A 26,277-nucleotide genomic window follows, 5' to 3' on the forward strand; every position below is an offset into this window, starting at 1 on the left:
CATACCACAACTTTATTAGAGCTCCCTTTCAGAGCCCCTTTCATTGAAGGAATAGCCCATACTGCAGGTTGGGCGATGTGTTGCACTAAAAAATGGTGCCATTGGTCGATTGTATAATCACGTAATCAAAGTGCCCATTTAACTTCTGCACAGTGATGCTGTATGTCTTAGTATTTACTAACTGAAGTAGTATAACTTGAATAAGACTACAGCAACCTGCTTTGATCACTAGATTTTTAATTGCTGTAAGAATGAGTTAATTACCAGCCTAGGCTGTGCTCAACTGCGTTTTTGTTGTTCAGGCACTTTGTTCTCTTTTACCCATTATCAAATAGCCTGTAGCAACAACTGAAACATGTTGCTTTAAGACTGAGACACTCCACCACACACGGACAGTACCTGGAAAAAGTTTTTTTAATGCTAATAAATATGCTGGTGCCAGCGCACTTTCACACAACAGGATCACAAGCACTGTCGCCCCCCACTTAGGACCACAAAGCACTTTGTGGAAATACACTCTTGAAGGACAGTTGGTTTGTCCTCACTGTCTGTCCTTTGCCTCCTGTCACAAACTTCGGCTGCACGTGTCAGCCAACTGGTGAGGAGCATGTAGTCTTCGCCAAACACGTAGTTTTCACTTGAATGTATTCAACGTTGTCAATGGTATGAAGACGGCCTTGAATTCTCGCTGGGTTCTTTGGTCACCTTGCTTGCAGTGCTTCTTGATTGCAGTAACTGCTAGGTTGGAGTGTCTTTGAAGCATGCACATCATGCTTTTTCCTGAATGTGCTTGGTAAGTCATTATCTTGTGATGTTGTGGTTGACTTAGTGAGGATGCCTGGATGATTCCATGTCAACGTTGGTAGATGGGGAGCAGATTCAGGATCAGATGCTTCACAAGAAGGTTGGTACAAAGAATCCAGGAGTGACTCTTTGTATATGGTGACTCTTTGTATGGTGGCACAGTTGGCAGTTTCACTGGCACAGAGTGTGCATGATGTGGGTCGCAGTGCTTCACTCAGGTGTTGCGTGCCCCTATAGGCTAGGGTTCTTCAAATGTAGCAGTTGCAGACGCTGCATTCTAAAAAAAAAAAATCCATGCATCTCTTGCGGCCGTTTCTGAAGGCTTGCAGACCGAGGTGCCGCCTATGTGAACTTGTCAGCAGATGACCATTGCAAACAGTTCGATTTTCTCCCGCAGATGGCGCCACAATCTGCAAGCCTTCATATTTTGAACCAACAAAGCACGTTGGATTTCGGAACACGTGTTGTACAGGTGCGGGTTCTGCAGCCGGTACGACAAAGAGAGCCCTGCCTGTCGGCAGCTCGTCGCGTTGGCACTTGGCGGTCGGGGTTGCCGCCCGTTCTTGAGTGGGGCACGGCGGACGTGGGACGATGGATGTCGCGCCCGTGCCATTGTTCCTTAGCGTGTTTGGTGGGCACACGGGGTCGACCCGTGCTCTTCCGGTGTGTATACGCATCCTGGCAGTTGGTGCCGCCACGGTCAGCTGCAAAGCGAGGACGCCTTCCCCTGCTGAAGCAGTGCCAGGCAGGGGCTTTTGGCTTCTTTGGCGAGCGCAAGGCACGAGTGTCCCGCGTAGTCTTGGGCCTCTATGCTGGCGCCGTGCGACACGAGCTGCTTGACTAGGTGCTCGCGTTGCAGCGCGATGGCGTGGTACAGCGGCGTCCGTCCGCTTCTGCAGTCCTGCACACGCAAATAAAAAAGCGCCATTAATAAACCAGCTACGCTTCTTAGCACTGGATGGCTACAGCTGGCACGGACAATAAATGAAACCACAGCTGTTCGATCACGAACGGCACAAAAAATTGGCCTAGGCCATAGCTGGCCACAGCTCATATTGGACGGCACCGTCAGCTAGCTTACCACTGTAGATGTCCATGTTTCAGATCGATTTTGAAGACTGCCTAGTGTAATTTTACTTGAGTTTGCCACTTGCTGGGCACTTGATCTAACTGCGTGGTACAGTAGAGGCGGCACGATTTGTCGTGCTACGCGTGAAGCCTTAGTCAAAGCGAAAAAAAAAAAAAAATCCTGCAGCTATTTAGGATTGAGCCATTAGTTGTACTCATGCTGGGCACTGCAGGCGCAACACTCTGCATGTAAAACGGTAGGTGAAAACTAGGCAAAGAAATAACCGGTTCGCGCCGACAAAAAAAAAATATCCAAGAGGGAAACGGGAGCGCTCCGACCTGGCTTCCATAAGAACTGCGCATCATGCATTCCCGACGCGATGCCTCCAGTAGAGAGAGCTGTGGGACGCACTTTCCTTGGGAAATTGCGCTTTCGCAAGCAACTGCAAAGGCTGCCCAAACACAGCGTGACGTCGGCTTAATATATGACGCCACGGATGTTTACTGGCGAGTGCGATAGGAATGGGACTGCTCCCTATACACGTGCTTCGCGTGGTCATATACAAGAGAAAGTAATTCGTTATTACTGTAATCATGCCGGGTGCAACGCGAGTCGTGTCCTGTCATCGAAGTAACTCGCATACAGCGTAAGCGTACGCGCGATCTGCGCGCTTTTTAGTTCACGCATGCATTTGCGCTGCCTTGAGAAATGTGCTCGGTGGGGCAAGGCCGAAGCATTTTTCTACACGATGTACTACGTTTATCTTCTTCTCAACTTAGCCCCTTACCTCTTTCTACACCTCTATGTTTGGGTGGTGCGGCCAGTTGAAAACGCTCTTTAGGGGCTATTCGACGGCTGAAAAAAGCCAGAGTATTAGGAAAGTACGTTACGGAAGTCGATACTAGGCTAATCGTTATCTGGCCGCCGGCTAACGGCAGTTGGCTATTTCGTACGCGTCACTAAAAGGCTGCTGCACACTTCAGGGCCGCAGCCACTGCGCGAAAGTTCCAACAGATATGGGGCTATGCCGCAACGCAACCCAGCTATGCCGTGAAGCAAGCTTGAAGTTGGACGAACATGCCAATTTTGACGTTCCTTGGTTACAAAATTTTAGCGTAGCGGAGGCGTAGTGGGAAGACGTATAGCGGATTACCGGACGCCTCCTGCGCACGCGCAGTAGCTAGGGAGGGGCGCGATGGGCCGACTGCGCACGCAATCCTCCCCCTCTTTTTTTTTTTTTATTTACGAACTCTAAGTCGTGCGGAGCGAGCCTTGCGATCATATATTATAGTCCTTTAGCGTTCCATTTTCCATAGCCCCCTTTCTTCCCTTTGGCGCCAGGCTGCGAACGACGCAACTTTAAAGGGAGAGCAACAGAAAAGGTATACTTACAGGAACATTTATATCACAGTTGGCCTTGATTAACAGGCTGACCGCTTCCGGCTTATTGAGCAGTACTGCCAGGTGCAGAGGGGAGTAACCTGCGATCATGAAAGATTTGCATAAGTAATGTCTCCTCAGAACACATCGAGATGGGTGCGTGCGATTAGCACGCGTAAAACACGCGTGTAAAGGTGCCAGAAAGCTATCACCTGTTTGTAATGATCCACTGTGTAATAAAATACGCATACGTTGATGGCTCACTCTATCCATCATTTGAGTTTTTCATTACTGTTTTTGACAATCCTTCCAGACCTAGGTTTCGTTAGTCACGCCTTGCGTATATCTCGACAGCGCGGCAGTGGCAGACGCACGTGTTTCTGATGCCCCGAAGCATGTTAATTCACTCCCGGAAGGAGCTTCCTGCTAATCCCTCACGTACTCTCTCTCGGCATTGATGAATTTCTAAGACATCGCAGTGGAACACTTGGTGAAACGGAACTGCTTCGGCATTTTCTCACATTCATTTTCCCGCGAGCTTAGGTGCTCCCTCAGTATCAGAGAAGCATGCTACTCCGGCCATGCGGCGAAAACCGCTTAGTAGGCCTAAGCGAGCTGAGCGAATATGACGCAACCACCGTCGCGCTTTCGACAGGCGGCAAGTGCCAAAAAGGGAGGAGAAGTAAGAGAATTAGGGGTAATAAGCTCTACTGTGAGCTACGGGTATGTGTGTGTGTGTGTGTGTTTTTTTTTTTTTAGCTAAGCGTAGGGTACGCGCCTGACGCTCGGAAACGTGCGCGTTCACGACCCCAGTTGTAGCGTGCAGTTCAGCTATTGTTCCCGCTAGTATGTCGTCGAAATAGAAGCGACTCGAGTTTCTGACTGGTCCTATCGTCGCCGGTAGCCTGGATCAACGAAAAAAAAAGGGGGGGGGGGGGGGGGTGCAGTTTTCTAGCGGGCGCTGCCCCGTTCCCCGTGGTGCTATCTTTATGTATTTCACGGAGGACTATTTTCGTCTGAAGGACACCACCTTAATGTCTTTTTAGTACTAATTAATTTTTGAAACGGGCGCCCAAACGTTTCAGATATACGTTCGAAATTCATACCCGTCATAACTCGAAGCATATCTGTTTCTGCGAGGATTGCGAATGGCAGAGAGAACGCGCACTCGGACTCTCTCTGTGAGGGCTAACGGGAGTGGGCTCTCACCGTCGAAGTCGGGCACGTCGACGATCTTGGGCGCGAGCCGGTGGGCCAGCACGAGCCGCAGGCAGCCCAGGCTCGGGTACTTGAGCGCCAGGTGCAACGCCGTGTTCCCGTTGCGGTCCCTGAGCAGCACAGAGGCGCCCTCTCGGAGCAGGACCTCGACGGCCGGCTCGTTGCCCACGATCAGCGCCAGGTGCAGCGGAGTCTGTGTGTGGCAATAAAAAGGAAACCACCACGTGTCACCATTGCACAGCCGTGACCTTTGTCGCGCCAATGCGAGTAACCCTCATGCAGCCGGACGTATTGTAGTGCAACTAGAAGGATAGCAAGCACGCCCACTTTCTCGCCACTATCTTTATCGCTTTGCTCATTGCAAATTGCCGACGTTTGGTGAGAAAAGGAAAGGGGCAGTAAATGTCGCACTCGCAGTGGAGAGTGATGCGCGCCGTGTGGGAAGCGACGAAGGAGGGAGTGAAAGGATGCAGAGAGAGGCGCCGCATGCAGTTCGGCCACCTAGAGACATTTTACATCCGCTGACGTCGCACAGCACACGGGCGTCTTTATTTATTATTGTTATGATTATTATTCATTTATGTTCAACGATATACGGCCACAACTCCATACTGCTCATCTGCCGAACGCCATAACCCAGATTCACCACGGAGGGGGGCTTTTTTTGTGCTTCGCTATTGGTTAACGGGATGCGCATGAGCAAAATTTGTCGATTTATAACGCAAATCCAGCAGCAAGCTGCCATATGTGCTGTGCTTGTTCTTCCGACAAGTTCAGTATTCTGTTTCTCGTAAAATAGCGAATTTTATGCAATCGAAGCCAATAACGAGGTGATTTTCATGTCCTGCTGACATATGTAAACCGTCATGCCGTGGCGCATCTAAGCTGCTGTTCGTAAAGAGCAGCAATTAAGCTGCGCGCCGTGATGTGCCGTGAAGTTGCGTCAACGAAAGTACCGCATCTTTTTCCATCCTGTTGCTAGTGGACGCGGGTGCAGCACTTACATATTAGAGGACAACAGTGCACTGAAGGGAATGGTATAGTATGGTCAGCAACTCGTTCCTTGAAAGACGTCCCAATTTGCAGACTGTTTTTCGCGCTTACAGGTGCGCGACGTTATAGCAAATTAAAATGGAAGCTGCTCTGGATGAAGTTAAGTAGGGATTCCACAGCTAAGCAGGTCAGTCACTCTCTATTCGGACCTTCTTACGCTTGCAGGCATACTCACTCAAGCTCACTATTCTACGGCGTGAACGAGCCTATCTATCGCAGAGAGCGACAGCTACGGCCACCACTCCCAAGCTTTTACGGGGCAGGGAGAACAGTCCTCACCGACCAACATCACTTACCACCCGCCCTTGAATTATGCGTACTTGACACTCACTACTGCATTCGACCCTTGGGTGGCCCAGCCGGCGCGTTATCGGCTCTTCCGATTACGTGAAAAGCATCTCGGGCATACTTGTTGGCCAAGTGATAAGCATGCAGCGATCTTCCTTCCCTCTCGCCGCCACCCTCTCCCCGGTGGAATAGCTGCCACGTGAAAGGCTTCGGGGCGTAAAAGTCCTCGCCCAGCGGAAGCGCCTCTCGTTCGTTCACCGTGACCCGGCTCAACGCTCGCACTCCCGTCGGCCCCGATCTGCATCCTCTCTCTCTTCCAGATCTCCCCTCTCTCACTCGAGTTCTACGCCAGCTGCCGCAGGGTCAACAGTCGCCGTTGCGGCGGGAAAGCCCCATTGTCGGACCGGAGGAAGCTGCCGAACAGCGCTCTCTCGCCGCTCATCTCGGCAGGGCTCGTTGTTGCTAGTCTATCGCCTTCTTTGTTTGTTACTTGTTGCGAGTGGCAAAAAGGGGGAGGGTAGGTGGCTAGCGCTGCGAGTGCAGTGCGCGCTCGTGTTCCCAGTCCACGCTGAGTGAGCGTCTGCCGGAGCCGCCGCCAAAAAAAGAAAAGAAGAGCGGCCGCGTGCTCGTTGTTTCGATCGCCGCCGCCGGGGGAAAAACCCTGGTGTTCCGCCGGCACTGCTTTTCACAAAAGAGGTTCCAGTGATCGCGCACCGCGCACACTGCTTGCTGCTGTGGGAACGAGCCAGGCGCCGAGCTGAGCGCTCTATCGTCTTTTATTATTTTGCTGCTTCTCCCTTGCCGGCCGCGTCTCTTCGCTCGAACCGACTTTGTGTCGCCGCCGGATTTTCAGCAGCGCCGCGTGAATCCCGACTCCTTGACCTCCGGCGTCGCGCTCGGCTGAACGCAACGACGCTCTTCGTCAGAGCGGCGACAATATTCTCCCGAGAATTCCTCCTTTAGAGGTTTCCCTTTTTTTTTTTTGTTCTTGTTAACGCCTTCTTTATCATCTTACCCGGTAGTCTTAGCCACCGGGGCCGGTGTCTTCTTTGTTTCGGTTTCTCCCACCCTTTTTGCTTTTTTTTCGTGACCGCCGACATGCCTGCGCTTTGAGTGGTCGCCGGGGAAAATCCGGCCGTGGCGTAGTGGTGCTCGCGAAAAGGAGTGAGCGATTGTCGATCAAGATAACGCGCTCCGAGTGCTGGTCCTCTTCCGAGTGCCGCAGCCTACGAGGGAGCGGGTGTGAGGGGGCTCTCCTGTCACGATGGTTCGCCTTCCAGCGCACGGCTGCTGCTGCTGCTATGGGCTAACATTGGTTTCCTAGCTGGGTTTTACCCCTTTGCACCCCCCCCCCCCCTCCGGTTTCTTACTTGTTTATTTTCTTTCCCCCCTCTGTGGACCCACCGCGCTGTAGTAACTCCTCTGTAATGGGTCCGTGTCGCGGTTAATCATACGCCGTTCCGGTCCGCCGGTCCACCCAGCAACGAAGCGCGCACTCTGTCGCCCGCATAGCCTTGGCGCGATGAATTACCGCGGGAGCAAAAACTTCGCCTGGAAGGCCGGCCGCTCGGTCCCGGCGCAAGAGCGTGCTGCAGGCGAACAATGAATTGTTTGTCGAAACGATGGGTCGCCTCAAAACGGGATGTTGTTGGGCACCTAATCCATTATCCCAGCTCTCGGGTCTGTTGAATGGATCTCGCGTGTTTTTTTGTATCCTTCGAAACAGGCGTGTCGCGGTTATGAAACGATGTAACCAATTACGACTTGCTTACGTGCAGGAATTCGCCCCTCTGGACGAACCGAAGTAATTGAAAAGCCGCCTTAGAGGCCTTATAGCCTCCTGGCGGGCGCCGACTGCCCTCCTTATTAAAAATAAATACCAAATGCATGGAAGAGTTGTTTGCGTCTTTGCAGGCGAAGTCGATTACTCATTTTTACTTCCATTTTAAGACGAAGCGCTGTAAAATAATTACTACGATAGCATGACAAGTGAGAACGAGCACGCAACTCAGCTCAGTGTGGACCGAAACTCATCGCCCGTTTGGGGCCGATATTTTTTTACGAACAGCCAAAGCGGTCGTCGGCCACAGCACTTGTCTTACTGTGTGTTGAAGTTTAATTTTTGCGCAAATAACGCGCACTGGTAGTAGAGACGCTGCAGAAGCAGTGTCTACGAGATTTAAAAAATAAAATAACCACCCCGCCGGTGTTGTTATAAAGAAGAAAAGGATGAAATAAACTGCACCCCGCTAATGTTACGTTTCAGACGAGAGCGCTTTCCACACGCCCTAACTATCCCTACCACACACTGCTATAAAAGCCTTTGACTACTAACCGCTGCGTGGTAGTTCTAGGAAATGATAATCGTGATAGGCGCCGCGGGAGTTGTGAATAAATGAACTCGCATGATTTCTCATGCGTATGTTGCGCAGCATTCGTCTTTGAAAAAAAAAAAGGCCCGATAGAGCGAGCGACAGTTTGGCACATCGCCCTCCTTCGGGTGCTGGAATTTTCATCCCATCTGATATGGTTACGGCCGAGGGCACCTAGTCGTAAAATCTCTAGTCGGTTCGTACATATTTCTTCTGTAAAGTGGCATGGCTTTCAACGCGGGAAAAACCAACACAGCGCGCTGGCTGACTAGATTAACCGTCTAGGACGAAACTGCCACTTTTTTTTTCTTCGCCATTCTCTGTTTTTTTTTGTTTCTTTTTTTTTTGCGCCGTGTCCGTGCTGGCGACAGTCGCATTTTCTCGGGCAGGTGCATAACGTGTATGACCAGGCGCAGGTCGCGAGACACCGTCGCTCTTGCGCACTATACCGCACGGTGTATCGAGGGATGTCGAACCGCCTGCTCGAAGGCACTGCACAACGACTGACTTGTGTTCTGATTAAGCGCACGTTGGTGTGTACGTAGAGCGATATTTGCATTTTCAGAAAGCAATTAACATCGTTTAAGCGCTTGCATAGGTGTTGACCATGCAAGGCTTAGGCAGAAGTATACGTAAGCGCACTCAAGGTTTCCTTTCCGTTTTTCTCTCTCCAAAATGAGCATAATACGCCACAAGTGGAAGTCTGTCCGTGTCGTTTTTAACGCACCTTGCACAGGTATTCTATGTTTCGCTCGTCTGTGGAGCGAATCATCGCCGCGCAGGTGTTGCGTATTGTTCACAATAAAGCTCGTTTTTCTTCGTGCTTGGCGAAAAAAATGCATGAATAATATACAACAAAGATGCAAACTGTTCGAGCGAGAAGTCTCCTCCCTTTGCCGCCTCTTTGTTTCTGCCACCTGAACGAGCGAGTCGGTGCGCATATCAAGGAGCTATATATAACCCTACCAGACGACCAGGTTGTTGTTATAACTGCTGGGTGAAAAGCCTCTGTGTGATTCACCTTTAGCTCAGTGCCGGTATTTCCCGCCAGTGTCTGGACTAGCATCACGTATCCACGTTTGAACAATGCTCGCGCGTCAGTTGCAAAATGAGAACGCTATTTTCTAGTTTGCAACTTTGTTTTGCAATCCTGCAGACTATTTTTTCCAGTTATCTTACTCCCTCATAGGTACTCTTCGCTGCGCTGTAATTCCCCCCCCCCCCCCCCTTTTTTTCTACAGCTTCATGAAGAAGCTGCTCTAGACGTCAAGCAACGGATATTGGTAACACGCTAATAACAGTGAGGTCAGCAACAGGTGGCTGGTAGAGCGGTTTTGCAAACGTCTTATTTTGGACAAAAGAAATTCTTTAGATGATGTTGTGATATCTCAAAATCACGTTCTTATGTTCAGTAGAGAATCGCTTTTGTTTTTTTTGTTTTTTTTACTTTGTAAGCGAACGGAACCAGGCGAATCAGCTCCTGCCAGCAGTGGTCTAACTAGACTGTGCACCTCGAAAGCATTTTTGTCACGCTCGCACGTATATAGCTTCGGCGCGACAGACGAGCTGATGCAGCGTGCGCTCACCTGTCTGAGGCTGTTGAGGACGTCGACATTGGCTCCCGCTGCCCTGGTGAGTCGGCATAGCCGCTGAACGAGCGCGATGTCGTCGTGGAGCACGGCGATGTGCAGGGGCCTGCGTGAAAAGGGCACAGAACTGAGCAAAGGCCGTGTACACAGAAGACCAGACATCGTCATATATACGACTTGCGAATAACAAAACTCGACAGACCTGCGCGGTAATGTTCCGCCCCTCATACAATTTTAAGTTAGAAATGCGCAGTCCAGCATCGACAGGTCAACATAAAACGACTGTTTTGGTGATCTGCAAGTTGCATATATGTCTGGCATTCACTTTACAACGTTTAAAAGCCTGCAGACTTTCCTCCTGCTGAGACTTTTCTGAAGTACACTTCAACATCGCTATTAGCGTTAACATGTCCCAGGGCCACGCTTGCGGTGTGAAGCAAGCCTAATTAATTCCGGCCTTCTGCTGTATTTTAACCTGTAGCTAAATCCCAATGGACGAGCAGTTCGTGCATTTCGTGGCGTCGCATTTCGTTGCTCAAACTTGGCGGGCTATCGAACCCCTGACCTTGTGCTCAACAGCGGAACGCCGCGAAATCACTGAGTCGCTGCGGCGGATGAGGTATGCCCGTTCAGAGACGCAAACACCGGCAATGCGGGTGATTTCGAGGAGTCTGAACGTCGCAATCGCGGCCACGCTTCGGAGATCCTGGCCGGAGGTTGCGGCGCTCGGCCCCAGACGTGGCCCGTTCCGCGTCCCTATTTTCTCTCGGTGGTTTCCTAATCGAACAAAGGCGCCCCTTCGCGCTTGGTCTCTCATGCGCTCTCTCCGCTCCGCCGAAGACTCCGTGTTCGCGTCCTGGAGCAGACATGGACCACACGCAGTTGCACACGGAGACGGTTTTCCGGCGCACGCGAGTGCGGCGCGGTTGCTCAGTGGTGTGAAAGGACTCCAGCAGCAGGCTCTCAAAACCGACTGCTTTTCCCCGCGACCGTTTCTCTAGGAACAGAAAAAAGAAAGACAAGATTTTCAATCTGTGTCAACCTTCAGAAGCTGCTCAGTTTCCTCTGAGAGACTGAAATGACGGCTCACTTCTTAAGCATCACAGCGGCCCTGCCCTGGGGCTGACAGACCCAGATTGCCTTTTCGGTTTTACCCTTATACTACAGCCCCCATGTGTGCTTGCACTATTACGGCAAAACTTAGTCGTTCACGGGAGGTTTCCTTGAAAGAGAAAAGGGTCCTTTAGTTCAATTTAAAGTAATGTCAAACAGCCTTTAACGCAGAAGAAATACCGAAGCTAAATGCTCAGACACTGTGCGTAACATTTCATAGAAGCAAGCCTAAACTGCGCTTCCGATATTGTGAGCAAAAAACTCGGCAGTTTTAGATTCTTAGTCGAGCAATTAAGGCAGAGGTATACAGTAGTGAGTTCGGTGCATGGCGAAATCTGTTGCATCGGAAGCTTTGTCGAGGACGGGAAATGAAAAGACAGAAAACAAGATGGAAGAAAATCGAAAGGATCCGAAGGAAGGCGTATAATGCGTGTATTTTCCCCCGATTACGGCATCCGCGGGCGCCACTCTCGCGCCGTCCCCTTGGCTTGCGTCACACGCGATCTCCGCGTCAGTGTCGCGTGGCGGCGGGATACAATTGAGCTCCTGATGAGTGGGGGACGGGCGCGACTGTCTTCGGGACGCGCGTCGTTCCCCTGCGTTGACAGCAAGGTGTACCGGTGCGTGATGGATGGGGCTCCCGGCTGGTGCACTAAACGCTATATAACAGTGCGCCACTGGGTCACACACCGTGTAAACAGCTCGACAGATCGACGAAGGACGAGGAAGGTAAACAACTCAAGCGCCGCTATCTTGTACGGCCTAATACGCGCCGCTCTTGAATGAACCGGATAGGGGCAGAAAACGAAACAAAAATAAGATTATCTTCGTGAGCTCTTGCGTAGCTACGCCACTCTGCGCGACAATCTGTAACGGGGTTGCTGTCAGAGAAGGCATTCGTCATCTAAGTGCCTCGAGTTGCAGGCGTTGACCTTGTAGTACGTAGATGCTGACTGAAGGCCCCTGCATGTGACGTCACTCTTAATGACGGAGGCGCGAAGCTAACGACTTTTTGACGCTGTCAGATGCGCAAAAGCGTCCTCCATCGAGAACGCGATGCGTTGTGCGTGAACCTGATCGCATAGTGTGACATGCGCGATATGAATTATGGAGACCATATATAAAACGCGTTTAGCGCGGAGCGAACGAATCTAGCAGGCGCTGCCGATGTAGGTCGACGGCTGCAACATGCATAGAAGCACGTGCTGAAGGCAACAGTCTTTCAGTAAGCTGGGCACGTGCACACAAAGTGCTTCTATATTCGATGGGCTTTTGACTTTGACAAAACTCCAGCGAGGGGCTATGTCCATACAGTGGCAGCCACCTAACCTACGCACCTCTTATGAAGCGAAATTATCAGCTTTTGTTCAACCGGCCGCTCATGCACATGAACACAAAAGCAAACGAACTAAGAGTGCACGGATAAAGAAGAACTCTCGCTAGATTAAAATTAGTTCGACCTTCACTCCTATAGCGCTATTCTTCATTCGATCAGCATTCAAAAGAAGATGGATGGATTCCATCTTCCTTTGTGTTATTGTTTTTTCAGGGCACACAGTTCCGAGTTTTCAAAGAAGCGACTGTTCAGTGTGTTTCTGGAAGACGCCTTCTCCCCGCAGCTCCCGAAGATCGATGCGCTTCACCTTCTCAGGGCGTATATATTTCTTCGAAGCTTGCCACCTGCCGCCCAACTTCCCATGCTTCAGCAGAAGGAAATGTTTAGGTTGTGCAGCCTAGATTAGCAGCTTGAATGTTGTGATTTGGGACTGAAAGAGTCCTTGAAGGCTCTGGCTCGTTTCTCGCTTGTCCAACTTCATTAATTTCGTGAGCTTCCTATAGCGTCGAAGATAGCATTGTCAGATGACTATTATGGTTATGCGGTTCATTCATGTGTGTGTATAGACGACAGTTCAACTGTCATTGCAGCTTAGGTAACTATGGTCTTCGTAAAGCCGGTCTGTACCATCTAAAGACGTTCAACATGACAATAGGAATTCTTTCAGACAGCTCACGGCTCGTGCAAGCTGTGTTGCTGGGCGAGTTGGTTGGGGTACATCTTGAGAAAAAACACAGCGCTTGCAGACAAAGGACCGCGCAGTTGTGTGTCCTTCTTGTCAGCGCAATTGTGTGTCCTTCTTGTTCTGGTCCTTTGTCTGCAAGCGCTGTGTTTTTTCTCAAGATCGTGCAAGCATCGTCTCAAGAATACCGGTAAGCGATTTTGCTTAACCATTCACGACTTATCGATGGCAGATCTCCACCCCATCAAGAAGCTTTCTTCCCATTTCCAGTTCTCATCCGAGTTTTGATCATAAATTCGATGAATTCGAGCCTCTTGCATGCTCAACACGACGCCGGTCTCAAAAATAACGCGCCTAAACGTACTGCGGTTTCCTTGCGTGCTGCATTCGGCTGGTATGTAGCGGTATAGTTGTACCCTTCACAAGTGCATTTTTTGGTAGTCGCTTTTTGTATGTTTTTTTGTTGTTGGTACAACTTCGTCCTGCGCCCTCTTCTATCTCGTTGCACCAACAGGCCCACCAACCACCCATGTTGCGCGCTTAGGCACACGTGTTAAAATTACATTAAGCTCAGTGCACAGTATCTTCCGTAGCACTTTGGCACCAAATTCCCAGCTCTCGCCGAGCGCGACCCGTCAACTGCGTGCGTGAAACGCGTCTCCGGCGGAGAGGCTTCGGCCGCCACGCAGCCGCCGCGGTAGCGGCAGTGGACGGCAACCTCGACAAAACCCGTCGGACGGTGGTGTGGTGTGGCGGCCGCGCTACGGGGGAATCCCCACTCCACCACCTTGAGCGTGCGTGCAGGCATCCATCTGCCGGACAGCGCCGGCTTCCTGGGGCGCCGCTCACTGGCCGGCCGCGGGACGAGGAGGTGCGCGCGAGCGAGGCCAGTAGATGGGCGGTCCGCCGATTTGTGTGCAAACTGCAGCTACACTCGCCGATGGTCGCGCGCAACAACGAGGGACGCGGTGGCGTTCAACAATAGGCGCAAACTTTCTGCCCTAAAAACTGAACAATTCATGCCAATTAAAGCACACAAGTTTGTTGCTGTTGACATTGATTTTGAGCCTTTCATTCATCCATTTTGATAATAAACAGCGGTGTAGGCGATAGAGAGTTCTATAGGATTGCGCAATGCATTATCGCGATCCGCTTGAGCTGGCAGCCAACTTCGCTTACTAACTGCGCATAAACAGTTGGCGCCCAAAGTGACAGGACAGGAAAGTGACAGGCTTGCTAAATTGGCTGACTGTGATGGCAGCTGAATATTCAATGAAAAAGTTGTACTACGCGGATAAAAAATAGTGATGGCACTGACAAAACTGTTTTACCTGCTTCGTCGACTGCAATGATAGGTCGGCCCTCATGTTCCAGCCAGTGACACTAGGCTTTCAGCAACACAAAGTTTCGAGAATGCGGCCAGTTCTGCGGATCGAATCTCCTTCTAACATTGCGGACAAAGAAAGCGCGGCGTGGGATGGGGGCCGAGGTCGCTTGCGTCCTCCGATAACGAATGCGGGCCTGCCAACTTCGATGCGCGATATCGAGGGTCAAGAGCACGTCAACGAAAGCGTGGCTTGTCTCCATTATCAGGCGTCGTTGTTCTGCTCGTTCATCGGTGATCGCGCGTATTGTTTACAGCCAGGATAGAGCGAAGCTACCGAAAGAAAAAGACCTTTCACGGCTACACAACCTTTGCTGAAAACGCAGCTTCAGAAAATTTTGTGCTGCCCAACTTTCGGTGTCACTAAAAAATAAATGGGTGGCTCCCTTCCCATACGGCGCGGTTCGGATGTAGACCGAGATGTGAGACAATTACTGCGCCATTTTCTTTAAAACCATTTTTTTCCCTTCTATTTCTGCAACGACTACTCTCTTTCTATTCTCACTGCGTTTCATTAATGTGCGGTCGGTGGTGAAGAGTGTCCGAAGCGAGGCGCTACCACACTTATAGACGACGACGGCTCGCGCTGCCCTAAACAGTTTCACCGGTGCGCCCGCGTGTGACAAAAGTGCTACGGCCACTCCGAGCAGAGCGTCCATTTGAGGTCCTCTCTCCGCTTTTGATCCTCGTTCCACACTCTTGTCATCGCACGGCCGCTTCCTCCTCAAGGGAACCGCGAGCATTACGAGAGAGAGAGAGAGAGAGGGAGAGGAACACGCTGGACAAGACGCAAGGTCAGCCCCGGATACGCTCGCCGCCTTCACGTTTTGTTGCAGTGCTTGGCGAACGGCGTGACTACCGCCCGACCATTCATGCCTCCGCCGCTTCGCTACGGACACATCGCCGTGTCTTTCGTTGTAATGCGCGTTCCCCCGGGGCAAGCCCGCAAGGGACGGACGGAAGTTCTCGGCGCGCTGATGTCACGGCGACAATTACTATACGCATTGCACGAGGGGATCCCGTGCTTTAATGACAACGCTCGGATCGGGGAAAACTTGGGGAGAAGAGACGAAGCTGCCGGCGAGCCTAACGCGACGTAACCACGACGCGATGAAAATCCAAGACACGCGCTTTTGGCCGGCTTCACGTGTGTTACGAAATAAGAGCGAGAAGGAAAGACCCCTAGCTTGTGGGTAAGAGAAGGAAAATTAAATTGCTGCCTCTTGCGAAAATCTCGCGCGACGTTGCACACGCTTGCGTATATGGAATACGACTCATAGTGCCGGAGGCAGTAAGAGCATGCTTGGACTGAGACGAACCTAATTGTTTGCACACGTTGTTCACAGAAGCTGCGCTACGCTTCGTTTCAGCGCGAGAATTGATGGCAGGAGGAGCCTGTTTTTGAAAGGCATCTTTTGCCTTCGTTCGACGGCTACGGCGCAGCAGACGATCTGGAACGGCGACTTCATGAGTGTTTCGCGATCCTGCATGAGCGCTCTTCAATCTCACTATCTCACGTGTCCAAGCATGGCGTAGCACTCCCGATTCACTTTGCCTTGCACGTGACCCGAGCGATCCGAAGTGCCTGCCTCCGCGGACCAAAATAAGGAACTAAGATGCGCCATTTTGACGTCCTAGAGATACGCAGCGGGCTGCTAGGACGGCCGTGGCCAGGAAAATGCTGATCGACTTCTGCCTGGTGGAGTTCTTCGCAATTTGAACAGCAATGTCAGTACACGGAAATTTTCTGCATCCCCACCCCCGGCCCCCCTTCCGTATTAATAAGGAGCGGACGTAAAATATGTAGTTTTCGAATAGCACGACCCTATCAATTACGGGGATAGGGGAACAGCAGGGGCGTCAAGACGCATGCGCAGAACAATAACAAATCTAGTCGAGTGTGACGACAACTCAGCCCTCTAGCCGGAGAGTCCAGACACGCGCACGGCGAAGGCCTTCCGAGGTGGTATACCGTTCGGGCTGCTGCTACGCAAGACTGCGGCAGGGAGCACGTGCTCCGTATACACATTCGGCGCTTGAGGGGCATGCGGCGCGTGCGCTCGGCGGGAGCCGTCCTTTCTCGCAAGCAGTTCAGGGCCGCGTGTCTCTCCTTGTCTGCGCATTGCCGCTGCTGGAAGACCCCCTCTCGGCGGCAGCGGTGACGTCGTTTCTTCTCCTTCCAGGGTTCAAGGAAAGTGCGTCGCGGGGAAACCACCGCCGGCACGCGGTCGCACGCGAGCCGCGCGTTCGCGGTGTCTTCTCGGAATCGCCGCGCGCACGCAGCTAGCCGATGGCAATAATCGAACTCGAAGCTGGCGATGTTCTAGGAGATAATGTAGGCCGGGAATCATATATCTCCCCACCATTACTTCTTCTTCCTCCTTGTTTTCTCCTCTTTTTTTCTCGCTCTCTCCGCGTCTCCGCGCGCATTTGTTATTCGCCGCTGCCTGCCGGACCAGGAAACTACCAGCACTGAAATCGAACGGCTAGTGCGCACTTTCGGCCAGCGAAGGCCGCTGTCTGAAACGGGCGCGCGCTCGCGGCGCCGTTGCCGTTTTCTGAGCGCGGCTTCGCGCTTCTCGGAAGTCACCCGACGCCGCGACTGCGCGGTCGGTCCGGCACGCCTCCGGCTTGGGGGACGGGCGCTGTCCGCTTTCGACCGGAGGTGTGGCCGCGGTGACGACAGGAACGGACGGCTTCGCCTTTATCGGTGAAATGCCAGCCCTTTTTGTTTTCTTTTGGCTTGGAACCAGCTGAGCCTCAAATGAAAGAGTCCTGAGCACAAGCCCAATGGGGTTTATAGCGTAAACTCTTACAGCAGGTTTAAACGTTCAGCACTCTAACCAGCGACATTTTCACATCTTGTTGTGAGCTGCATATACTATGATGACGTTGAAATTTCACTCGAGACCAAACTAAGAGGCGTTAATGCGGATAGGATTAACGTGTCCTTCGTAGGCTCACCAAAGATGCGATTACAGTTCACTGTCGCGCTCGTTCGCGTACCGCCTTCCTCGAGCGGAACGCTCAAACGTCAGTGCAATACACTCGTGACGCCAAAGTGACGTCACTTGGAGAGTCAACCGATGCATGGCTGATGCAGCTGTACAGCGTTGTCGGCGAAGCACGCGTCAAGGATTGATGCGCATTGTCTCACCGCAGCGAGCGCTCCGTTTGTATGCAGATGACGACGAATTAGTCGCGATTCACCAGCTAGTTCAGCGATACGCATCCGTTCCTTCTGCCATGTTTCTGGTCACTTGCCAGATGCATGAATTCAATGAGGCGTGCGACTCTGACAGTGCCCGGGAGGAGAAAGAAGTTGGCGCAATCGCTTCTTGCCGCTAGGTACACCCAGATGGGTCATTTAGATCTGCCGGAATCGATGACAGCTCTTACGTCGTGTGGGGCCAAGGTATTTACGGCAGCAGTCACCTGCGACACGCTATATCTGCACATCCGCCGAGTGAGATCCGTGAGCCGAGGCATCCTCGGTGCACGTTTAAACCGCCGGAACGCGCAGTAGGTGGGTGGACAGGCTGAGACAAGAACACCCACACTTTACTGCTTCCTCGATGGAAACAAGTGACATATAGAGAGAAAGCCTTACGCCACCCGTCTGCTCCGCATAAGCAGCTAAAAACTACCCCTGGCAGCGCCATCCCATCGAAGAACCTGTTGCAAGCGGCAACGCATCTGCATCGAAGTCAAAATCAAAAATAAATCTCCTACTTTTGATTTTTTTTTTCATAAGTATCTTTGCTGCGTATAATTAATCTCTGAAGGGGAAGCTTTGTATGTCTGTTTTGTGCGTCTACCACCGTGCCGGAGTTTAAGTACATAATTGCCATGTCCGCGTCTTTCGAAAGTTCGATGACACCACTCTAACCCCGCGTCGCCGCCCCGACCGGTCTCTAATTAGAGCGCTTGTTGTGCCCCGTGAGCTGGCTAGCTCCTCGGTACTACCGACGTTGCGAACAGCGCTTCCTATAACCGGTTGTCGCTCTCTTCCCGGCTGCACCTCCCCGGGAAGGTCGGCCGTTCTGCAACCTTCCACGACGGAAGTCGTAACCCATCCGCCCCGCGAGTGCAAACATGCGAGCGTCAGCAGATGCGCGGAATAGTGACAAGTCGGCTGCAGTCGAAACCGGCGGAAAAAACACAAACAAGGTCACAGAAGCGCGAAAAAGGAGAGATGGCGTCATTTGAAACGCCGGTTCTGCTTTTTTTTTTCTTTACGTTACAAATACACTCAGCGATCAGAGTGCGGGGGAAATGTGCCGAGATAAACCTCGATACTCTCTGATTTCTTCTCTCTATAGTGGCTTGGAATGAAGCCCCGTCACGCAAGGCGCAGCGTTATTGACGTCTAGAACAGCGTGCAAGGAAGCCACGCAGTGGCTGGAAGGTTTTTGTCAGATATTTTCGATCAATCTCTTTTGCTGTCGTGCGCACCTGGCCGCCTACGTGCGAGCGATCACGCCGGCATCCGAGTCGTGCAGCCATGCGCCGTCGTGGTTCCTTTTGTATACGTTGTGCACTTCGTGAAATGACGCAACTCGGCGCATGTAGTACGTCACAGCGCCGCCCGCGAAGACAATCCAAGAGCCGACGATAACAACCACCGCGGGTCAAATACGCGCGCGGCAAAAATGAGAGCCGCAGTTCATGTATGAGTGCCACTAGAACCATGCAACTTTGCGCAGGCTAGACAGAGCGGGAATCATTCACCAGAAGCCGAGTTCCCGCAAGCTATTCGCACATAATCATTCGTGATTGGCCATCGAGCGGGTACCGGCCAATCAAGATTTTACACGAACAGCCGTGCGAATTATAACTCCTGATTGGACGAAGTTATGTGCCTAGCTTGCGCGACGCTGCATGGTTTTGCCGAGAGTGTGTGTTATAGACTGCATTGAAATGATGAGGAAAAACCTCTCACGTTTCCTAATTGCCGCCCTCACTTAGGCGTAGCCCTAACGCGTATGTCTCGGCACGCAAACCGTGCGGGGCGATGTCCGCGCCGCCGGAATGCGGCGCGCGGTGATGGTGGGGAAGGCCCAGAGGAGCTGAACGCTGCCACACGACCGAAGATGCGTCGATGAGTCCTGCGGACCACGCGTTATCACTGCCGCCTGCGATGTCAGCGCTCATAGGCTCGCCGCCTTTCAAAAACGAATGAATGAAAGATAGTTGCTGCAAAATACTGCCCTGTAGAATGTAAACGTTCTGGTTGTTTGCTTTGAAACTTGAAGTGTTACATGCTGTCCGGTGGAGCAAAGTCAGGTGACTATAGTCAACCCTGGACTGTGCCACGAGGGAGGGAACGAGAGGAGTGAAAAGAGAGAGCGTGAGGGAGAAAGTATGGAGGTGCAAATGAATCCCCTTCCAAATACTCTTCTCGAAGTCCGAGTGATGCCCGTCTCGAGCAACGTCTTCCTCGGAAGAGCGGAACGGACGCTCTGTCGCACGTGGACACTTGCTGAGGGAAACGGGACGGGCCAGCTCTCCTGCGTCAAACGCGTTTCGCGAAGCAGGGCAACGCTTTGGGGCGGCAACCGTGATTGTCACGCTCTGCGGCCGTCACGCACGGCCTTGGGGCAAATGAAACGGCCATCATCGTTCCTGCAGAAGCGAGTGTTCTCTGCACGCCAGCCAGCGCTGGCCTACACATGCCGGGGCACCTACTGCGCACGCGCGTGTTTTGCCGGACGCCAAGGCGGACAGTCTGTGACGCATGTTCCATACTGCCTGTTTGGCCAGCAGGATGCAGGCAAGGAACGCGTGCGCACGGGCCGATTAACTTTATGTTATGCGTCAAACGTTTGAAGGCAGGCCGTACAGAGCGCTCGTTGTCGTTATTTCGACGTCAGATCTCGGCTGGTGACTCCTGATACCTAATCAGGCAGACTTTCGAATGCACTCCGACGCTTCCTCGCGTCCATACGTTAGTGGCGTGCGACTGCATCCTGCTTCCGTTAGCGATCCTTCGCTCACGCTAGAGAAAGGAAGAGACGGAAGAATAAGAAAAAAACAGCTCGCGCCACGTGCACATGCAATCTCGCTCGGCGGTGCGTTCGGCGAAGACGGTTGCTTGCTTGAATTTTCCGATTCGTCGACGAATGAACACTAGGTGACGCGCGAACGTGTGTGTATGCGTGTGACGAGGGCGCAGTTGCGTAATAGGCTTGTACTCTCGGAAGACAGCGTATGCACGCAAAGGCGCTTTTTTTCTAACCAAGGAAGCTGCGTGTGCGCGAAAAAATAATATAAGCAAAAACACGCAACACCACAAACGACAGTCGCTAGCGCCCACCGTACGTGTGTAGTACAGCTCTCGCTTTTCCCCTGCACAAAAGAACGGGGGCGAAGCGCCGTACGATCGTGTGCTTCCCACGGTCGTCACACCGACGCAGTACCGTGTTTTCCGCCAGGTAGTGATATCAGCGTCGGGCAAACCCGCATACGAGGAGGGGCATTACTCACAACGCCGCGCGAAAAAAATAAATAAAAATAGCTGCGTACCAATTACTGAGCTTTAAACAAACAAGGAAAAGCAGCTATCTGTACTTAGTAAGAGGAAACAAATACACTTTCGGGGTTTTGATTCCACAGAGGCCGATGCACTGTAACAGCTGTGTTTACGACGATAAAACAAAGCCTGTCGACCGTATTTAATAGTCAACTAAGCATTTCTTTATTTTGCGTGCAGTTAAAGCGCCAGCTGCCGTGTCAAGCTTCCGTTTTCTTTCAGCGTAATCGTAAAAACAACGGCGGTGCTCGATGGCATAGTTGCTACTGCAGCGCACACCTTGCGATGCAAGTACACAAGTCTTCCACCCTTCTCAACGCTGGCTGTAACGCAAAGCAAAGTACTCCGCCAGACGTGACGAGAAAACGTGAGCGGCGAGCGCGGCCAACACAACGTCTTCTTCGTTCATCGTTGTGATTTACTGCCGCGAAAAGCCATCTACAAACTTTAACAGCTGCCTGCCTCGAAAAAAAAAAAAAATGGTTGTCTAATCTATGCTACGCTGGACTACCCGATTACGGGAATGTTTGCGTGCTGCGCCGTGATTTGTTGCCGTGCATACACACAGAGCAAAATGTGTACGAAAGCAAACAAGGGGAAGCATTACGAAAGGAAGTCTTTTGTTAGCTTGAAGTCAGCGATTACTACTCTGGTACAAGTGAGAATTAAGCGTAGTTCATTTTTAGATTAGAAGTTGCATTTTTTTTTTGTATGCACAATCTTTTTCGTGCACATTCGAACTCAGTGCGTGCACATTCATGATGCAGTGCGGTGGTAAAATAAAAGGCTCGTAATCGTGAAATTGTTCCCTGTCGCAGTGCTCGCCCCTGCATGTTGAATTACAATTCTCCGTAGACAAGAAATAGGCTGCTCACTCGACCACCCGGATGGCTTTCTTTTTCTCCTTTTTCCCCAGTTTTACGTGCGGACGCCGAGTATGAACGCCCCGAGCATAAACAGCCGCGTCTCTTTTCCCGCCGTCCAAATTCTCGGCGCGAGAAGGAGCCGCGATCTTTGAGGAAGCCCGCGTTAACCGATTGGCCGGGTATCGAGAAGCAAGGCCGTTTACTGAGAATCGCGAGGGGGGAGGTCGGGGGATGCCAGTGCTTTGCCTTGCACGGTCCGCGCGCCTCCCACTCATGGAAACCCCGGCGGCGCGGAAAGTCCAGTATTGAGCGCAAAAAGAAGGGAAAACCTAAACCAGTCCCCTCGACGCGAGCTGCTGCTGCTACGTCGTGCGCTGTGAAGGATTGTGAGACTTCGTCGTGCCAACCGCATAACTGTGGCGCAGTTTCATTTCTTCTTGTTATCTAACATGCGCTACACATTCCTCACCAATCGCATGCGATCTTCTGTATGTGTTCTTGCTCAGGAATAATAGGAGCAGAAAGATCGTACGTCGAAAAAGGATGCCCGGCATAACTCACACTCCAGAGCGGATTTAAGGGGAACATTGAATGTTATGTTGTCATCGATTACTTCCCACGTATGAGTGGGGAGCATACTTATTGGGCTTCTTCTGGGTAGTTCACCTTCAACGCACCGCACCTTTAACGACATTTCAAGTTCAATGCAGATGTAAAAGTAAAATAGGCCCTTGAATGCAACATAATTGTTTCGATTTCTTATAGCACTTATATTTGCGCAGCTGTTATGAGCCATATTACGAACCGAGAAATTCCAAGTAAGTGTTTCGAAAGGCATGGGTCAGGCAAAGTGCGCTAACCCCCCCCCCCCCCCCAAAAAAAAAAAAAAAGAAATCTAAGTGTGTCAGCAGGCACACATGTTGTGCGGAAAAGCAAGCTTTTCGTGCATACGTAGTTTGCGCAGTTGTCAGGGAAAAAAGTGTGGTTGTTGCTGGTAAGTGCAGCTAGCGAATCTAACAGTGCAGAAAGTTCCAGCGAATGCCCGCATTATTCCGCAGCATGGTAATATCAAACGTGTGGATTGCGTAACGCCAACAGCAATGCACTGTCCACGCAAGAGGCATGGTCATAGTGGTCGTAACATTCGCTGTGCAGAGTAAGGCTGCTCATAGCACCTTGTGCACGATCAGATTTCTACGGAAGAGAACGCTGCATAGATTTAGCTTTTGGACTTCGCACTGCAATCTCACGACGGAGGAATTACGCAGGTGTTACACCAGGCTAAGAGGCTATGATTTAATGAAGTAATGCAATATTGCTTAACAGGTTCACAAACTCATCATGCGCACGGAACAGGTCACTTGGTCAAGCTTGTCCGCTTCTCCGTGTATCTGCTAGCAAAGTAAAAGCGCAATAATAAAAATAACATTCATAACGTCACTCTTTTGTTCAGCGTCTCCGTCTCCTTGACCAGTAAGGGCATTACTCTGACATAATGCATGATCAATAACCAACGGGCTAAACTTGATCTCTGGCATTCTACCATCTCTGTGCCGTAGCAATGGACACGACTTATTTTTTGCACTTGGTATAGTTATGTATATCAAGGCATACGCGGCTCTTTTTCAACAAGCCCGCCTTGCTCCAGCGTGTGCAGAAGCAGGAGTGCAAGGTCTCTGTTTTAACACTCTTACTGCCGTCCTAGCAGAGGTGCAGCCATTCAGAGGCAGATACAAAGGGGAATCGCCGAACACATGACGCAACAAAAGACCTCCACTCCTGACTCATCACCCCCCGCCGGCAGGAATGAGTAAGACGCCCACCACGCTTCCGCGACACGCGTCGGAAAGCGGCGATAGCGCCAGAGACTGGATGAAGGCGTGCTCACCTGTCTCCATCGGCGTCCGAGAGCAGCGCGTACTTGACTTCGAGCGAGCGCCGATGCTCCTGGCGCGCACAGCGTCGCGCCCGCTTCAACTGCAGGGCTTGATGTAAGGACGTGGGCTTGACGGCCGACGCGACCGCGTCAGCCGGAACGAGCGGCGTCCGCGCTGGCCGCACCACCATGCCGGCAAGCGCCGAATGCGAGGACGACTCGGCGTGTTCCGTGCCGCTGCCCGCGGACGAGTAGTCCGACGTGGTCGAGTCCTCGGAGCTCGCCGACGACTCACGGGTCGCAGACGGCGGCGGCGAGCAGTCGTCGCACACTAGGCCGCTGTCCGAGGCTGCCGAGTCCGGGCAGCCGCTGTCTTCGCTGTGTGAGCGCTTCTGGCGCTTCTCGCAGGTCGTCACTGCCGCGTCCGAGCTGAGCGTCTTGCGCGACACAACGCCGCTGTTGCCGGCGCAGAGGACCAAGGGTGCGGGCGCCGCGGTTGTAGCGCCCGGGTTCACGGCTAGTTCACTGCCGTCGGCCGCAGTCGGCATCACTTCTTGAAGCACACAGGGGAGGAAGGAGAACGCCGTCGGGAAGTCGCGTCCTCCGGCACTCGTCGCGTGTAGTGGGGGCACGACCGCGCTCTAGGAAGAGGCTGGCATAGCCACTGGAGGGAACACACACACACGCGCGTGCGCGCTGACTGACAGCTGAGAGCTGCTCGCGTGCGCTCAAAACGGGCGCTGCTCATTTGGCGTGGGGCAGTTCGCGAGGAGGATTGGGGGGGGGGGGGGGGGGGGGGGGACGTGACGAGGGGGGGTTCTCCGCTTATCGGATGCACCACACAGGCAGCAGCGGCCCCGAACGCTGGTGGAGAGGAGGTGCTGTCGAGAACCGCTTGGCGTCGCGCGCGCCCGCGCCGGCCTGGAAAACCCCGGCACCGGCGCGAGAAGAGCGCGCCCTTCTTTCTCGCGGCACGAAAGCGCCGCGACGCCTGGGACGTCGGCGAGCTGCCGCTGGCCGTTCCCCCTTTCCGCCGCCGCCGCTGCTGCTCCGTAGGGTACGGCGCGCAGCGCACGCCCCGCGTCACACACACAATGCTGGCCAGCGGCGACGACCCCACCTTCACGGTCACGGGCAAGAGGCCGGCCTGGAAGATGCAGCGAAGGGGGAGAAGGATGGGAACGGGTCGCGATTTACCGGAGCGCGCTCACTTTGCTTTGTGCACCGCGATAGCCGCTGCATCCGCCCACCTTTCCCTGGGGGCCGGTCGTTAGTGCACCGCCGCCGGACGTTCCGCAGACGGCTTCGTGCGAGCCAAAGCCGGGATTCCTCGCGGGTCATCTCTCTATTCACGGCTCTGAGACCAACTTCACTTCACATCCCGCCTCCTTGATTCCCCTTCTCTCACGAGTTTCCGTTCCTCATGTCTACTACCCCCCACCCCCTCCGCCGTTTCTTGGCAGAGAATTTACCTGCGTCGCTGTGGAAATGGCAAGTGCCATAACGACTCCGCCAACCAGGGAATGCAAGTAATGGTACTAGACCGAACACTGAGCTCTCTTTGTCTGTATTTATTATTATTTTTTTGCTCACCTATACTTCAAGGTAGTCTAGCAAGAGAGGTTTTTCGGTTTTTCTTTTCGTTTGACTGGAGCTGACTGTCTAGTCGTTGTCCCCGGCAGTCAGTGTGAGGCCGGTAGTTTGCAACCCTTTCGTCATTCTGGCTCTTCGCCGCCCGCAGTGGTCTGGGCCGTGTTTGCCCATTCACCCGCCCACAGCTGCGGAGGAGACGGAAAGGCGTCGGGAACGACACTCTTCTGTGCTTTCCCTGCGTTTCGGTTCTCGCCAGGAGCCACGCCTCTGGCTCCTTTGTCCCGGGAGTTCCAATGTGAACGCACCTCACTGTCGATTTTTTTTTCTCTCGTTCCTTGTCGTTAGGCGCTGGGTTTTCCTTCGCGCGTAACGCCTTACTAGCGCGGGCTTTCAATTATTTCCTGCGGTTGGTAAGTTCCCCGACAGCGTTAAAAATTTCCACAATGCACAGTTTGAGGAAATTTCGCAACGCTTTCCATGTGGCAGGATATCGGTACTGAATGGTTTTCAACGTTCGGAGATGAAACACTCGCTTCTGAAATGCTGGTTCACGCTCAACGAGAAAAGGAGGTACGGAGTAGTTCAGTTACACGTATTTCAGAGAGCAAAGCCGCGGTAGAATGCAGGCCAAGCACGCAGCGTAATTCAAGAGGTCTTAAACAGTGTGAAACAGGCCGAGCAAAGCAGTGAATCATTTCGTTGATTGTGGAAGGAACTTGGTTGATAGATTCCCTTCAACAATGCCTTGCTTGAGGACACCTACAGTAACAAATAATAGCTTCGCTTTTCTGGATATAACTGAAGATGAGATGAAATCAATAATTAAAGGTCTGCGGGAAAACAAAGCCTGTGGCCATGACGGTATACCAGTAAAGGTACTAAGGGACAGTATTGCTATTATTTGCGTCCGTTTATGCAACATATTTAACCACGCGTTGGCTAGTTCAAATATCCGATAAACTTAAAGATCGCGAAGGTTGTCCCCGTCTACAAAAGTGGTGACCCCGATGATCCTAATAGTTACAGACCTATATCAGTGCTCAGTGTGATCTATACCCTTTTCGAAAAATTAATAGCTTTGCAATTTAACAAGTTTCTTCTTGATAACAATGTTATTTGTGC

The 26,277-nt window shown here is 52.2% G+C and overlaps 1 protein-coding gene across 1 annotated transcript; it reads right to left on the bottom strand.

The window, feature by feature from the left end:
- Nucleotides 1-396: 396 nt before the first annotated feature.
- Nucleotides 397-24,315, bottom strand: LOC149340162 (B-cell lymphoma 3 protein homolog). The gene is made up of 5 exons (XM_089548907.1): nt 23,575-24,315; nt 9,771-9,879; nt 4,463-4,664; nt 3,266-3,354; nt 397-1,705 (listed from the first exon to the last, which is right to left on the bottom strand). The coding sequence occupies exons 1-5, from the start codon at nt 24,108-24,110 to the stop codon at nt 1,505-1,507; spliced, it is 1,137 nt and encodes a 378-aa protein (XP_089405033.1). The 5' UTR covers nt 24,111-24,315; the 3' UTR covers nt 397-1,504.
- Between the last annotated feature and the right edge of the window lie 1,962 nt (nt 24,316-26,277).

The sequence above is a fragment of the Amblyomma mixtum genome, chromosome 6 (genome assembly GCF_055824585.1).
Source record: "Amblyomma mixtum isolate Tamu chromosome 6, ASM5582458v1, whole genome shotgun sequence".
Taxonomy (NCBI): Eukaryota; Metazoa; Arthropoda; class Arachnida; order Ixodida; family Ixodidae; genus Amblyomma; species Amblyomma mixtum.